The sequence below is a fragment of the Oncorhynchus mykiss genome, chromosome 4 (assembly GCF_057628025.1).
Source record: "Oncorhynchus mykiss isolate SJ-2025 chromosome 4, ASM5762802v1, whole genome shotgun sequence".
Lineage (NCBI taxonomy): Eukaryota > Metazoa > Chordata > Actinopteri > Salmoniformes > Salmonidae > Oncorhynchus > Oncorhynchus mykiss.
In genome coordinates, this window is record NC_143025.1 from 25,005,023 (window position 1) to 25,018,785 (window position 13,763).

The window sequence follows — 13,763 nt, forward strand, 5'->3', positions numbered from 1 at the left end:
AAGTTGAACAACAGTTTGTTGTGCAGGAAATAGCCTGGGATTAAGTACAGTATGTAGCAGCTAGCTCTGGGAAAGTCCTTATAGTTGATCCTTGAAGTAGACACATTGCTATGTGGACTGCTGGGAACATTCTGGTCAGTGTCGGCTGAGGGATACCTGGTGGGAGAGACTTTGTGTCTGGAGGGGAACTCTCACTATTCCTGTATATTTACCTAGTGTTTTCCATGAATCAGTGTGCTCCTCTACATAATCACCTGTCAAGACCGAGCAAGTTAAGTCTAAATGCACAGACGGCGTCATTTTGATGCGTTTGCTACATTCTACCAGCAAACCAGATCACTAACACTTACACTGAGCTGGTGTATTGTATGGTACCACTGGAAATTCTACATTTCAAATTGAATGTCTGTTACATTTCATTTGGTTGAGGATTCTGTGTAAAGTGTGTGTGTGTGTGTGTGTGTGTGTGTGTGTGCGTGCGTGCGTGCGTGCGTGCGTGCGCGCATGCTTGTGTGTGTTGACTCAATCACCTCATTCTTCTCCAAGCTGCACTCCTCCATCATCTTGTCTCCCTGCTCCTGGAAGGTGATGATGATGAGAGCCACAAATATGTTGACGAAAAAGAAGGGGAAGACCACAAAGTAGATGACATAGAAGATGGACATCTCCATCCTGTTGCCCTGGCTGGGTCCTCTGTCCTCCTCTGTCACATCCACAGAGTGCTGCAGGACCCTGGACAGACACACAGATCACACTCTGCTCAGCACTGGACACCCACACTGACATTCTGAAGTATATTTCAGTCTAGCCTATGTACAGTTATGATATAGTGTGTAGTGTGTATGGAGAGTGAGACTTACTGTGGCCAGCCTTCCCCAGTGGAGACGGTGAACAGAGTGAGTAGGGCCCAGACTATATTGTCATAGTGAAAGTCATGTCTCCTCCACTCCCTCCTCTTCACCTCCTGCTTGTCTTTCTCATAGTTGATGTAGAAGCCCCTGATCGGACGAGACAGACACACAGTGTACAATGGACATTCAGTGGACAAAGAAACTAGAAAACATGACAATACTGTAGGTCTCCAATAGGTCTCCATCCACTTCAACTATGTTAGTGTTCTATAAGGCCCTATGCAGGCAGCTCAGCAGACACCTACTGGCAGTCCTTCTCTGTGTCTTTGGATCCGTCAGTGCAGTAGAAGAACTTCCCCTTGAACAGCTGCACAGCGATGACAGCGAAAATGAACATGAAGAGCTTGTAGACGATGAGGATGTTGAAGACGTTCTTCAGAGAGGTCACCACACAGTCAAACACTGCCTACACACAGACAGAGGATGAAGGATGAGGGAGGGCAATTAACAACAACAAAAAAGTCAGACATACGCTAAAACTGTAGGGGTTTATCTTTCGTACAGTTACCGATGTAGGATCTTAATTTGATCAACCTGTTGCAGGAGGATATTTAAAACATGTAGTTTATTTGAGATTTGAAAAGGCTTCTGAAGTTTGTAATTTACACTTTGAAATTTCAGACTTGATTTTCTCTAATGAAGAATTTAGCAACCACTACAAAAAATGTAATTCATTGTAATCCACATAATAATTAACATTTCCTGTTGCTGCAGGATTAGTTTCCTGCTGTAGCAAACTGGCTCAAATTAAGATCTTACATCTATAGTGTCTGATTTGTTGAGGGTGACTTCTAACTCAAGTGGTATAAATAGCATATAATTGTCCAAAATGATCCCAAACTGTTGTTGTGACATGACTGACTGGAAGAGGATTGTATTATTCTGTAGATCTTTATTTCACTTTACAGTCTCAGGATAATCAGGTCTATTGATTGCAGTTGTTCTGGTAGCACCTGACTGACGACCGTCCTGGTACACTCACAAAGTTATCAGTCTGACTCATTTCCTCCAGGTTTGACAGAGACACTCTTCCCCACAGCAGAAATTGGATGTGTGAGGTTTGGGAAATCAATTTGTGACTAAATGTTTTCATGATCAAACGCTCAGGTTTATCCCCTAATCTTCTCTCTGACTGATTCTCTGCTTCATGGAAACCCTCTTGTGGAAACAGGTGTGACTAAATGGATGTAAAGTCATCACCACCTGTTTAACAGTGGCTTCTGCCCTCACCTGATACCATCATACCACACATAAACATTACCTCACCTTTGAACACCTTGATATATCTCGTATGTAGTCTATCCCTCAGACTGGAGGAGGTGTAACAGTATAACTTTAGACCGTCCCCTCGCCCATACCCGGGCGCGAACCAGGGACCCTCTGCACACATCAACAACAGTCACCCACGAAGCATCGTTACCCATCACTACACAAAAGCCACGGCCCTTGCAGAGCAAGGGGAACTACTACTTCAAGGTCTCAGAGCAAGTGACGTCACCGATTGAAACGCTATTTAGCGCGCACCGCTAACTAAGCTAGCCGTTTCACATCCGTTACAGAGGCACGGTTAACATGGGAAGTAATCTCTGAGAAAAGGGTTACCTTGAGTTTCGGTAGTCTCTTGATGGTCTTCAGGGGCCTCAGGACGCGCAGCACCCGAAGAGACTTGATGGTTTTGATGTCCCGTCCTTTATTATTTCTACAAGTAGACACACGTAGAATGAAGAACCTGTTGAACTCACTTTAACACTGAGCTAACCATGTTACTTATTACAGGAGAGGTATTACTGTGCTTTGCATTTTTGATTAGAAAGATACATGTACGGTGCCTTCAGAAAGTATTCATTACCCCTTGACTTATTCCACATGTTGTTCTGTTACAGCCTGAATTCAAAATTGATTTTTCTCACCCATCTACACAAAATACCTCATAATGACCAAGTAAAAACATGTTTTAGAAATGTTGACTAATTTATTGAAAATTCAACACAGAAATATCTCATTTACATAAATCCTCTACAGGATCGGTGTCCCCCTCGCGGGACGGTTGAGCTAACATGAGCTAATGTGATTTAGTCGCTATTACAGTAAATTATTCCCACCCCTGAGTCAATACTTTGTAGAAGCATGTTTGGCAGCGATTATAGCATTGAGTCGTCTTGGGTATGCTGTATCAGCTTTGCACATCGGGAATCCTTGCAGATTTTCTCAAGCTCTGGTAAGTTAGATGGGATTCAAGTCTGGGCTTTGGCTGGGCAATTCAATGTCTCACATTCTTGTTCTGAAGCAATAACAGCATTGCATTGGCTGTATGCTTGGGGTCATTGTCCTGTTGGAATGTAAATCTTCACCACAGTTTAAGGTCATTTACACTCTGAAGCAGGTTCTCATCAAGGATTTGCCTGTATTTGGACCCATTCATTGTTCTCTTTATCCTGACTAGTCTCCCAGTTCCTGCTGCTCAAAAGCATGATGACACCCCCATGCCTCACGGTGGGGATGGTGTTAGAGGGTGATGAGCTGTGCCTGGTTTCCTCCAACTATGCGCTTTGCATTCAGGCCAAATAGTTACGTTTTTGCCAGGTTGCTCAATTTGGTCTGACGGCCAGCTCTTGGCAGAGTCTGGGTAGTTGCATATTTTTTTCATTTCCCAATGTTGGAGACCACTGTGCTCATGGAAACTTTCAACACTTTAGATTTTTTAAAACCCTTCCCCAGATATTTGCCTCATCACAATTCTATATCAGTTCATTGGACTTCATGGTATAGTCTCTTCTCTGACATACACTGTCAACTGTGGGACCTTACACTGAGTGTACAAAACATCGGGAACACCTCACTAATATTAATTTGCACACTCTTTTGCACACAGAACAGCCTAAATTCATCAGGGCATGGACAATCAAAAGCGTTCCACAGGGATGCTAGCCCATGTTGACTCCAATGCTTCCCACAGTTGGCTGGATGTTCTTTGGGTGGTGGACCATTCTTGATGCACACAGGAAACTGCTGAGTGTGAAAAACCAGCAGCATTGCAGTTCTTGACACCCTCAAACCAGTGTGCCTATCACCTACTACCATACCCCATTCAAAGGCACTTAAATATTTTGTCTTGCCCATTCACCCTCTGAATGGTACACATACACAATCCATGTCTCAATTGTCTCAAGGCTTAAAAATCATTCTTTAACATGTCTCATTCCCTTCATCTAAACTGATTGAAGTGGATTTAACAAGCATTGCTTTGGTTGTATGGATTTAGTGGATTGAACAAGTGATATCAATAGCTTTCACCTGGTCAGTCTATGTCATGGAAAGAGCAGGTGTATTTCTTTCTAAATCATATCCAAACAATTGATTTGGCCACAGGTGAATTCCACTAAAGTTGTAGTGGAATCTAAAGGATGATCTAAGGAAATTGGATGCATCTGAACTCAGTTTGTAGTGTCCTAGCAAAGGGGTGTGAATACCTATGTAAATTTTATATTTTTGTATTTATATCTTATGGGTTATTGTGGGTGAGAAAAATGTTGTCAATGGGTATTTAAAAATATATATATACAGTGCCTTGCGAAAGTATTCGGCCCCCTTGAACTTTGCGACCTTTTGCCACATTTCAGGCTTCAAACAAAGATATAAAACTGTATTGTTTTGTGAAGAATCAACAACAAGTGGGACACAATCATGAAGTGGAACGACATTTATTGGATATTTTAAACTTTTTTAACAAATCAAAAACTGAAAAATTGGGCGTGCAAAATGATTCAGCCCCCTTAAGTTAATACTTTGTAGCGCCACCTTTTGCTGCGATTACAGCTGTAAGTCGCTTGGGGTATGTCTCTATCAGTTTTGCACATCGAGAGACTGAAATTTTGTCCCATTCCTCCTTGCAAAACAGCTCGAGCTCAGTGAGTTTGGATGGAGAGCATTTGTGAACAGCAGTTTTCAGTTCTTTCCACAGATTCTCGATTGGATTCAGGTCTGGACTTTGACTTGGCCATTCTAACACCTGGATATGTTTATTTTTGAACCCTTCCATTGTAGATTTTGCTTTATGTTTTGGATCATTGTCTTGTTGGAAGACAAATCTCCGTCCCAGTCTCAGGTCTTTTGCAGACTCCATCAGGTTTTCTTCCAGAATGGTCCTGTATTTGGCTCCATCCATCTTCCCATCAATTTTAACCATCTTCCCTGTCCCTGCTGAAGAAAAGCAGGCCCAAACCATGATGCTGCCACCACCATGTTTGACAGTGGGGATGGTGTGTTCAGAGTGTTGCTTTTACGCCAAACATAACGTTTTGCATTGTTGCCAAAAAGTTCAATTTTGGTTTCATCTGACCAGAGCACCTTCTTCCACATGTTTGGTGTGTCTCCCAGGTGGCTTGTGGCAAACTTTAAACAACACTTTGTATGGATATCTTTAAGAAATGGCTTTCTTCTTGCCACTCTTCCATAAAGGCCAGATTTGTGCAATATACACCTGATTGTTGTCCTATGGACAGAGTCTCCCACCTCAGCTGTAGATCTCTGCAGTTCATCCAGAGTGATCATGGGCCTCTTGGCTGCATCTCTGATCAGTCTTCTCCTTGTATGAGCTGAAAGTTTAGAGGGACGGCCAGGTCTTGGTAGATTTGCAGTGGTCTGATACTCCTTCCATTTCAATATTATCGCTTGCACAGTGCTCCTTGGGATGTTTAAAGCTTGGGAAATCTTTTTGTATCCAAATCCGGCTTTAAACTTCTTCACAACAGTATCTCGGACCTGCCTGGTGTGTTCCTTGTTCTTCATGATGCTCTCTGCGCTTTTGACGGACCTCTGAGACTATCACAGTGCAGGTGCATTTATACGGAGACTTGATTACACACAGGTGGATTGTATTTATCATCATTAGTCATTTAGGTCAACATTGGATCATTCAGAGATCCTCACTGAACTTCTGGAGAGAGTTTGCTGCACTGAAAGTAAAGGGGCTGAATAATTTTGCACGCCCAATTTTTCAGTTTTTGAGTTGTTAACAAAGTTTGAAATATCCAATAAATGTCGTTCCACTTCATGATTGTGTCCCACTTGTTGTTGATTCTTCACAAAAAAATACAGTTTTATATCTTTATGTTTGAAGCCTGAAATGTGGCAAAAGGTCGCAAAGTTCAAGGGGGACGAATACTTTCGCAAGGCACTGTATATATATATTTAACCTTTATTTAACTAGGCAAGTCAGTTAAGAACAAATTCTTATTTACAATGACGGCCGAGGAACAGTGGGTTAACTGCCTTGTTCAGGGGCAGAATGACAGATTTTTACCTTGTCAGCTCGGGAATTCGATCTAGCAACCTTTCAGTTACTGGCCCAACGCTCTAACCACTAGGTAACCTGCTGCCCCATGAATACTTTGTGTTGGCACTCTATGTAATGAACTATAGAGGACACATAGAATCCTGTTGAAGAGAGCAGAAGGAAAGGAAGTGAAGAAAGTGTTTACCCCAGCACATTCCTGGCAGTCCCACAGCAAACACAATCCACAGGAGCAGAGGACGACAGAGAGAAAAACACAGATGCTGAACATGTATATCTCAGGATGGAAAAAACATGTATATCACAAAACGGAGTGAAACACAGTGCTATACTACAGTGGCAGTATACACTGGTAATGTACACTACACAGGAAGTTATAAACTATGCAAGGTCACATGACTCACGTGAGGGCGAAGGCAACCAGAGCTCCGACCACCACGATAAAGTCTAGAATGTTCCACAGGTCCCGGAAGTAGGAGCCGTCATGGAGAATCAAGCCCTGGTCTATCATCTGTCAAAAAATACATCTTGTTAAATGATTTGAAAACAGAACTGTGCTAAATATTTGCATTTGCCTCACTGTTAATTAGCTAAATACAATATATTCTGTCTATCTGACATTACATGTTCTTGGGACTAACAGTTTATGCCAAACATGTTCATGTACCTTCTGTCCAATTCAACTGACTCTGCTACCGTATGGTATGACCTATAGCATGTCAATATGACATCATTTGGTAATGTTTTAATACAGGATCCTTGCTGATTGAATTAAGAATACTGTATTTTTGTTCTATTAACTTGTTCTATAACTCACCTTTATTATCATTTCAAAGGTAAAGACACCTGTGAACACGTAGTCAAAGTAACGCAAAACCTGTGGGGTAAAAAGTAGACAACAAAATTAACACATCCATTACAAAACTGGACTCCAGGGGATGAGGAAGAACATTTCATTCCTTGCCATTAACATTAGAGGAGATCAGAGAGAGAGAGAGATCAGAGAGAGACAGATCAGAGAGAGACAGATCAGAGAGAGACAGATCAGAGAGAGACAGATCAGAGAGAAACTGATCAGAGAGAAACTGATCAGAGAGAAACTGATCAGAGAGAGACAGATCAGAGCAAGACAGATCAGAGAGAAACTGATCAGAGAGAAACTGATCAGAGAGAGACAGATCAGAGCGAAACAGATCAGAGAGAAACTGATCAGAGCGAGACAGATCAGAGAGAGACAGATCAGAGAGAGACAGATCGAGACAGATCAGAGAGAGACAGATCAGAGAGAAACTGATCAGAGCGAGACAGATCAGAGAGAGACAGATCGGAGAGAGACAGATCGAGACAGATCAGAGAGAGACAGATCAGATAGAAACTGATCCGAGAGAGACAGAGAGAGAGACAGATCAGAGAGAGAGACTGAGAGCTTCTGCTTAATGTGTTGCATCTGTTCTTCACCGCTGAACTGGGGACATATTGCCCTTTTAGGAAACCAACTTCTCTCTATAATGGTCACACTGATTAAGTTGAACCGGAGGGAATTCTATTTCTATTTCAGACTTTGGAAGATGATGCTTTCAAGTGGAGCCCTTCTCCGCTGATGGATTTCTGCTTTGATTAGCTTCTTAGCGTGTCACCAGGCCCATTGCATTCCCAACTCGATTTGCATCAATCAGCAACATCCAGAGAAGCCCCACCCCATCAAGTCACCATGGGAGACCTTCACAAAGCAATTAACGTAATGTTTTCTTTCAGTCTTCCAGCTGCTCAGCTAGGACAGGGCCTGATATGAGACCCCAGGCACACATTCCCAATGATTTGTTTTTTACCTCAAGGAACGTCTGCAACGAAGTACAAAACAATGGCATCGCCAATAGAAATGCTGCAGAATTCCAGATTGTACTAGATTGACACGGTTTGTGCTATCTGTCTGATTTGTAGTCGTATGAAGAGCCTAAACCAGAGGTGGGAGTAGGGAGTGTGATGTGATAATTCTATACCCCCCATCACCCTCCTCTATCTGGCTCTTCAGTGTGAGCAGAGAGTGACAACTCTAATATTGCTATCCCCCTGTGAGATCAGCGATACTCAGAGACAGCGTCAAGCACAGACGCAGACACAATCCCCGTCACGAGTGTGCGCTTGCACTCACGGTATGCTGTGGGAAGATAGTACAGCACAGGGAAACTAAGCCAAACAAAAGCAATCACACGTCAAAGACAATAGCCTAACCACCATTGTGGAGAAGGACTGTTAGAACAATGAGGCTCAAGGTCAGAGAGGAAAACAGCCATCTGTTGAGTCCATGTAAAGCCCAGTGACCAGACTGGCTCTTACTTTGTTCCAGTCGGAGGTGGCTGAAACGGGGTCCTCTGCAGCGAGGGCGATACTGCTGGCAGCGATCACCAGCAGGATGCACATCTCAAAGTAACGCAGGTTCACCACATAGTGACAGGCCCGGCGGATCCTAGAGATGGAACAGAGGACACAACCACTCTGACTGAGAAACAGAGACAGCTGACAGAGCAGGACTGAAATGGGTGTTGTGTCTACCTCTATCATGCCTGTGTTTGATGGTGAGGATGGGGGTTTTAAGATGATGGTGAGGATGAGGGTTTATGATGATGGTGAGGATGATGGTTTTAAGATGCTGGTAGGGATGATGGTGTTAGGATGATGGTGTTAGGATGATGGGAGGGATGGTGGTGTTAGGATGACGGTAGGGATGAGGGTGTTAGGATGACGGTAGGGATGAGGGTGTTAGGATGACGATAGGGATGAGGGTGTTAGGATGATGGTAGGGATGATGTGTCAGGATGATGGTAGGGATGAGGGTGTAAGGTTTAAAGTAGGGATGAGGGTGTTAGGATTACGGTAGGGATGATGGTGTTAGGATGACGGTAGGGATGATGGTGTTAGGATGACAGTAGGGATGAGGGTGTTAGGATGACGGTAAGGATGAGGGTGTTAGGATGATGGTGGGGATGATGGTGTTAGGATGATGGTGGGGATGAGGATGTTAGGATGATGGTAGATATGATGGTGTTAGGATGACGGTAGGGATGAGGGTGTTAGGATGACGGAGGGATGAGGGTGTTAGGATAAGGGTAGGGATGATGGTGTTAGGATGACGGTAGGGATGAGGGTGTTAGGATGATGGTAGGGATGAGGGTGTTAGAATGACGGTAGGGATGAGGGTGTTAGGATGAGGGTGTTAGGATGATGGTAGATATGATGGTGTTAGGATGACGGTAGGAATGAGGGTGTTAGGATGACGGAGGGATGAGGGTGTTAGGATAAGGGTAGGGATGATGGTGTTAGGATGCCGGTAAGTATGATGGTGTTAGGATGATGGTAGGGATGAGGGTGTTAGGATGACGATAGGGATGAGGGTGTTAGGATAAGGGCAGGGATGATGGTGTTAGGGTGACGGTAGGGATGATGGTATTAGGATGACGCTAGGGATGAGTGTGTTAGAATGATGGAAGGGAGGATGGCATTAGGATGATGTAATAGGAGGAGCAGAGAAGAGCAGAGGGAGACTTACGGATTGTCAGGTTTGAAGATGAACATACTGTCAGGTGTGACAGTATTGACTGGGTTGGCCACCTCTTCCTCGTTCTTCTCAGGCTTGGACGCCTCCACATCTTTACTGTTGCCTGGAAGAGGTGGATAATGTGGGTGGCTACTCTGATTGTGGTACCATGCTGTGATATTACACCTCTCAGCAGAACTATGGAATGTGATTAGAGTACACTGAATGTAAAATAAGGACACCCTTGATGGTGTTACCTGTGATGGGGGTGAGCTCTAGTGACAACTGGACATCGGTCACCTCGATGACGATACTGGAACTCAGAGGGGACTGGTTCAGAGTGGTGGCATTGCTATCGGTCTCACTGTCTCCTGTGGGGCCCTCTGGTAGCGCCAGAACTGCAGCCTGAGATGGCTGCAGGGTGGGTGGATCTGACTGTAGACCCTCCTCCCTGTTCTGCAGCTCAGGACCCCCAGTCTGATCATGGTCCCTCTGTCTGTGGAAGAGCAGAGGGACAAGGAACAACATCCAGACTCTGAGTCTGGATTCACTGGGGATTTGTTGTATTTAGGGCACCCTGAAGTCTGATACATTGACAATTGGAGAATACTGACTATTAACACTTTACAAACAAAGTCTACAGAATACTATACAAACAGTCTACTATGCATTGAATTAATAGAGCTAGCTGTACATCAGTGTGAGCTCTTCCTCACCTGTGTTCAGCCTCCCTGGTCTTGGAAGGTTGGCTGGTTTCTTCCTTGTTACCGTCTTTCCTCACCTCCTCCACTGGGTCCTCTGGGGTCTTCCTCTCCATGCTGACAGAGCGACTGCTGCCCTCCGCCTGAGGTGAGTCCAGGCCTCTGGCCCCAGCCTGAGCCTCACAATGCCCTGTGCCCTGTGGCCTCCTGAGCCTCATGCCTTCCATGTCAGTGGTCAGGGTGTCACCAGCAGGAGGGCGGAACTTACGCACCGCTCTCTGCCTTCTCTCCCCATTCAACCAGGGGCTCCTGCGGCCATTGAAGCCTTGGTGGCAGTGGTTGGGGATGCCACGCTTGCCCTCTGGGCATGGCTCAGATTCTGTAGGCTCCGGTATGAACACAGCTGTGGACGTGGGGGGGTCAGGCAGGGGCGTGTCAGTGGGATCGGGTGGCTCTGGTAAAGGGCTGGATAAGTGGGGCTCAGGGACACCCATGGACAGGGCTGGTTCCTCTAGGGGCATCTCCATGGGCTTTGGGGGCTTAGCTGTGAAGTCCTTAGGGTCAGCCGTGGGATCAGCCAGCTTCAGGCTGCCTGTGGGTGTGCCTGTTGCTTTGAGGTGGTGGGGACAGCCAGGGGGCGCTTCCTGCTCCTCACTGGGGTTGCTGAAGAGAATCTCTCGGCTGGACATCTGCCGGTGCCTGCGCAGTTGGCTGGTTCTCTGCTCCCACACAGACATGGTCATCCGTCTACTCCTCTCCCTCCTGGACATGAAAGAGTTAGAGGAATTCAGTGGCGGGCATGGGGGCCCTTCGGCGAGGCTCTCAGCCTCCTCCAGAGAGTAGGCAGGCCGGCTCCTGTGTATCGCTCTTTTCCTATACAGGTAGGGTCTCCTCCTCCTGCTGGGAGAGAGGACAACAACACTGTCAGGATGAGTAGTAAGGGAGATAGCAACACAGTACTTGTCTATAGCAGTGATATACACTGAATTCTGCAAGTGTTATTCTTCATTTGAAACCAATTCCAAAATGTGTAAGAATTGCTTTTGAATTCCTTATGCAAGCTTGTATAAAAATGTTTGTGAAACATACACTTATAAATAAAACATTAGTACAAAACCAGTGAGCAGTTGGAACACATTCGAGAAAAGGCAATCTAGTCTGATTTTCAGAGCTTGGTAAATAAGATCCAGAATTTTTATTAAGCATTTATAAGGGAAAACAATTTACTGGATCAATGAAGATGTTGTGTGGTAAATTAAGCAAAATGTAACTAGGAAGTTATAATAACTAAAGTATAATGAAAGTGGGAGATGTGGAACTGATATAAAATGCAGAGCCAAATACTGTAAGATTCTGGAAGTAAAACAAGGAATGCACTAAATGAGAATAGAAGATTTACCCAGTTAAGAAAATCAGGCAGTTTGTTTTGAAATTGAAATGAACAGACAGTGTTAATACTTACTATTACTTGTACTCTTGTGTGGTCCGTGTTATCAATAAGCGATTGGTTGAAAACAAGACATTAGTGCTTTTGTGAGCAGAGACAAAACAGAGCCTGAGACACAGTCCAAAACGCAAGACTCTACAGAGGCCATTGTCAATTTGAATAGACAGTATCAGTATGTACGTCTACTGTATTTCTGTATAGACACAATCATTATTCTCTGTTTTACCAGGTAGTAAAATCCTTATGAATTATTCAACCAAATGAATGATGCCTAAATGTTTTGGCGTGTGCCTCGAGGAAAGCAAAGCACAACATGACAAACAGGATGGTAGCAGTATTAGAACAATGAGAACAACATTAACATCAACAGGTGCAACATATAACAAATTCAGGAAGTACGACAAGTTAAAGACATTCAGAGATACAGTATGGTACAGGAATAAAACACAGAAATGGCCTTCATTGGCACAAACATAGCAAAGACAGATTGTTTAGGCAAAGCAAACATGTCAGTTTGCATTATGCGCGCAGCTCTCGTCCCCAAAGTTGTGCCAGGGTCACATTGTCATTGGTCATGCTGGTCAGAGAGAGACATGCACCCTCTGCTCCCCAAAGGGCAGAAGTCACAGACAAGCTACAACCCTTTTCACTTCGTCAACATCATCATCATCATGCTCTGAAAGTCAGTTGTGCAAGAGCCCCAGGAAGATAGACGGTCACAACATTTCACCCCAAACAACACAGACATGATGCAATACAACCAAAGTTCAAGACTCTTCTCCAAACACAGACGCCGGGATACTCTATGTTATTTAAATCTCATCAATGTGATTCGACAAGTGCCTGACCCTCAATATGTCAGAAGGTTTATATTAAGGGACCCTGCAAAAATCACAGATCCATCCCTACACCTCAAACTGGATGAATCTAGACAAATATTTACGTTGTTAATTCTGCACAAAGCAATGAATAGAACTGGTTATATTTGTAGCATCCACCAAAGTTCCGCTAACATCTACTCCTGCTGTACTAACGTAATGCCAAGGAGAACAAATGCTGCACAGCATGAGACCAACATTTTTAACCATCAAACGTTTAAAAATGCCTTTTTCCGCTCATGTGGTTTGAATGCCCATGCAATATGCTGTTCATTTTCAACATGCACACTATATCTCTATGGAGCTAGAAGCAGAGCTACCATGTCAGTCAGCGCCATCTTGCCAGCATAGTGTATCCCCATCTTGCCAGCATAGTGTGTCCCCATCTTGCCAGCATAGTGTGTCCCCATCTTGCCAGCATAGTGTGTCCCTATCTTGCCAGCATAGTGTGTCCCCACCTTGTAACATAGTGTGTCCCCATCTTGCAACATAGTGTGTCTCCATCTTGTAGTATAGTGTGTCCCCATCTTGTAGTATAGTGTGTCCCCTTCTTGTAGTATAGTGTGTCCCCATCCTGTAACATAATGGGTCCCCATCTTGTAACAAAGTGTGTCCCCATCTTGTAGTATAGTGTGTCCCCATCTTGTAACATAGTGTGTCCATTTTGTAACATAGTGTGTCCCTCCATCTTGTAACATAGTGTGTCCATCTTGTAACATAGTGTGTCCCCATCCTCTAACATAGTGTGTCCATCTTGTAACATAGTGTGTCCCCATCTTGTAACATAGTGTGTCCATCTTGTAACATAGTGTGTCCATCTTGTAACATAGTGTGTCCCCATCCTGTAACATAGTGTGTCCCCATCCTGTAACATAGTGTGTCCATCTTGTAACAGTGTGTCCCCATCTTGTAACATAGTGTGTCCATCTTGTAACATAGTGTGTCCCCATCTTCTAACATAGTGTGTCCCCATCTTGTAACATAGTGTGTCCCCATCC

General features: G+C 44.3%; 1 protein-coding gene across 1 annotated transcript in view; it reads right to left on the reverse strand.

Moving 5' to 3' along the window:
* LOC110522764 (voltage-dependent R-type calcium channel subunit alpha-1E) overlaps positions 1–13,763 on the reverse strand; it is a 110,621-nt gene that overhangs the window by 20,841 nt on the left and 76,017 nt on the right. Inside the window, exons 19-29 of the mRNA XM_090231594.1 lie at positions 10,456–11,340; positions 9,997–10,235; positions 9,752–9,863; positions 8,542–8,671; positions 7,022–7,081; positions 6,609–6,715; positions 6,392–6,403; positions 2,514–2,610; positions 1,157–1,317; positions 861–998; positions 531–732 (exon numbers count right to left, since the gene is read on the reverse strand). Coding sequence (XP_090087720.1) covers positions 531–732; positions 861–998; positions 1,157–1,317; positions 2,514–2,610; positions 6,392–6,403; positions 6,609–6,715; positions 7,022–7,081; positions 8,542–8,671; positions 9,752–9,863; positions 9,997–10,235; positions 10,456–11,340 — 2,143 coding nt within the window. The remainder of the gene's footprint in view (positions 1–530; positions 733–860; positions 999–1,156; positions 1,318–2,513; positions 2,611–6,391; positions 6,404–6,608; positions 6,716–7,021; positions 7,082–8,541; positions 8,672–9,751; positions 9,864–9,996; positions 10,236–10,455; positions 11,341–13,763) is intronic.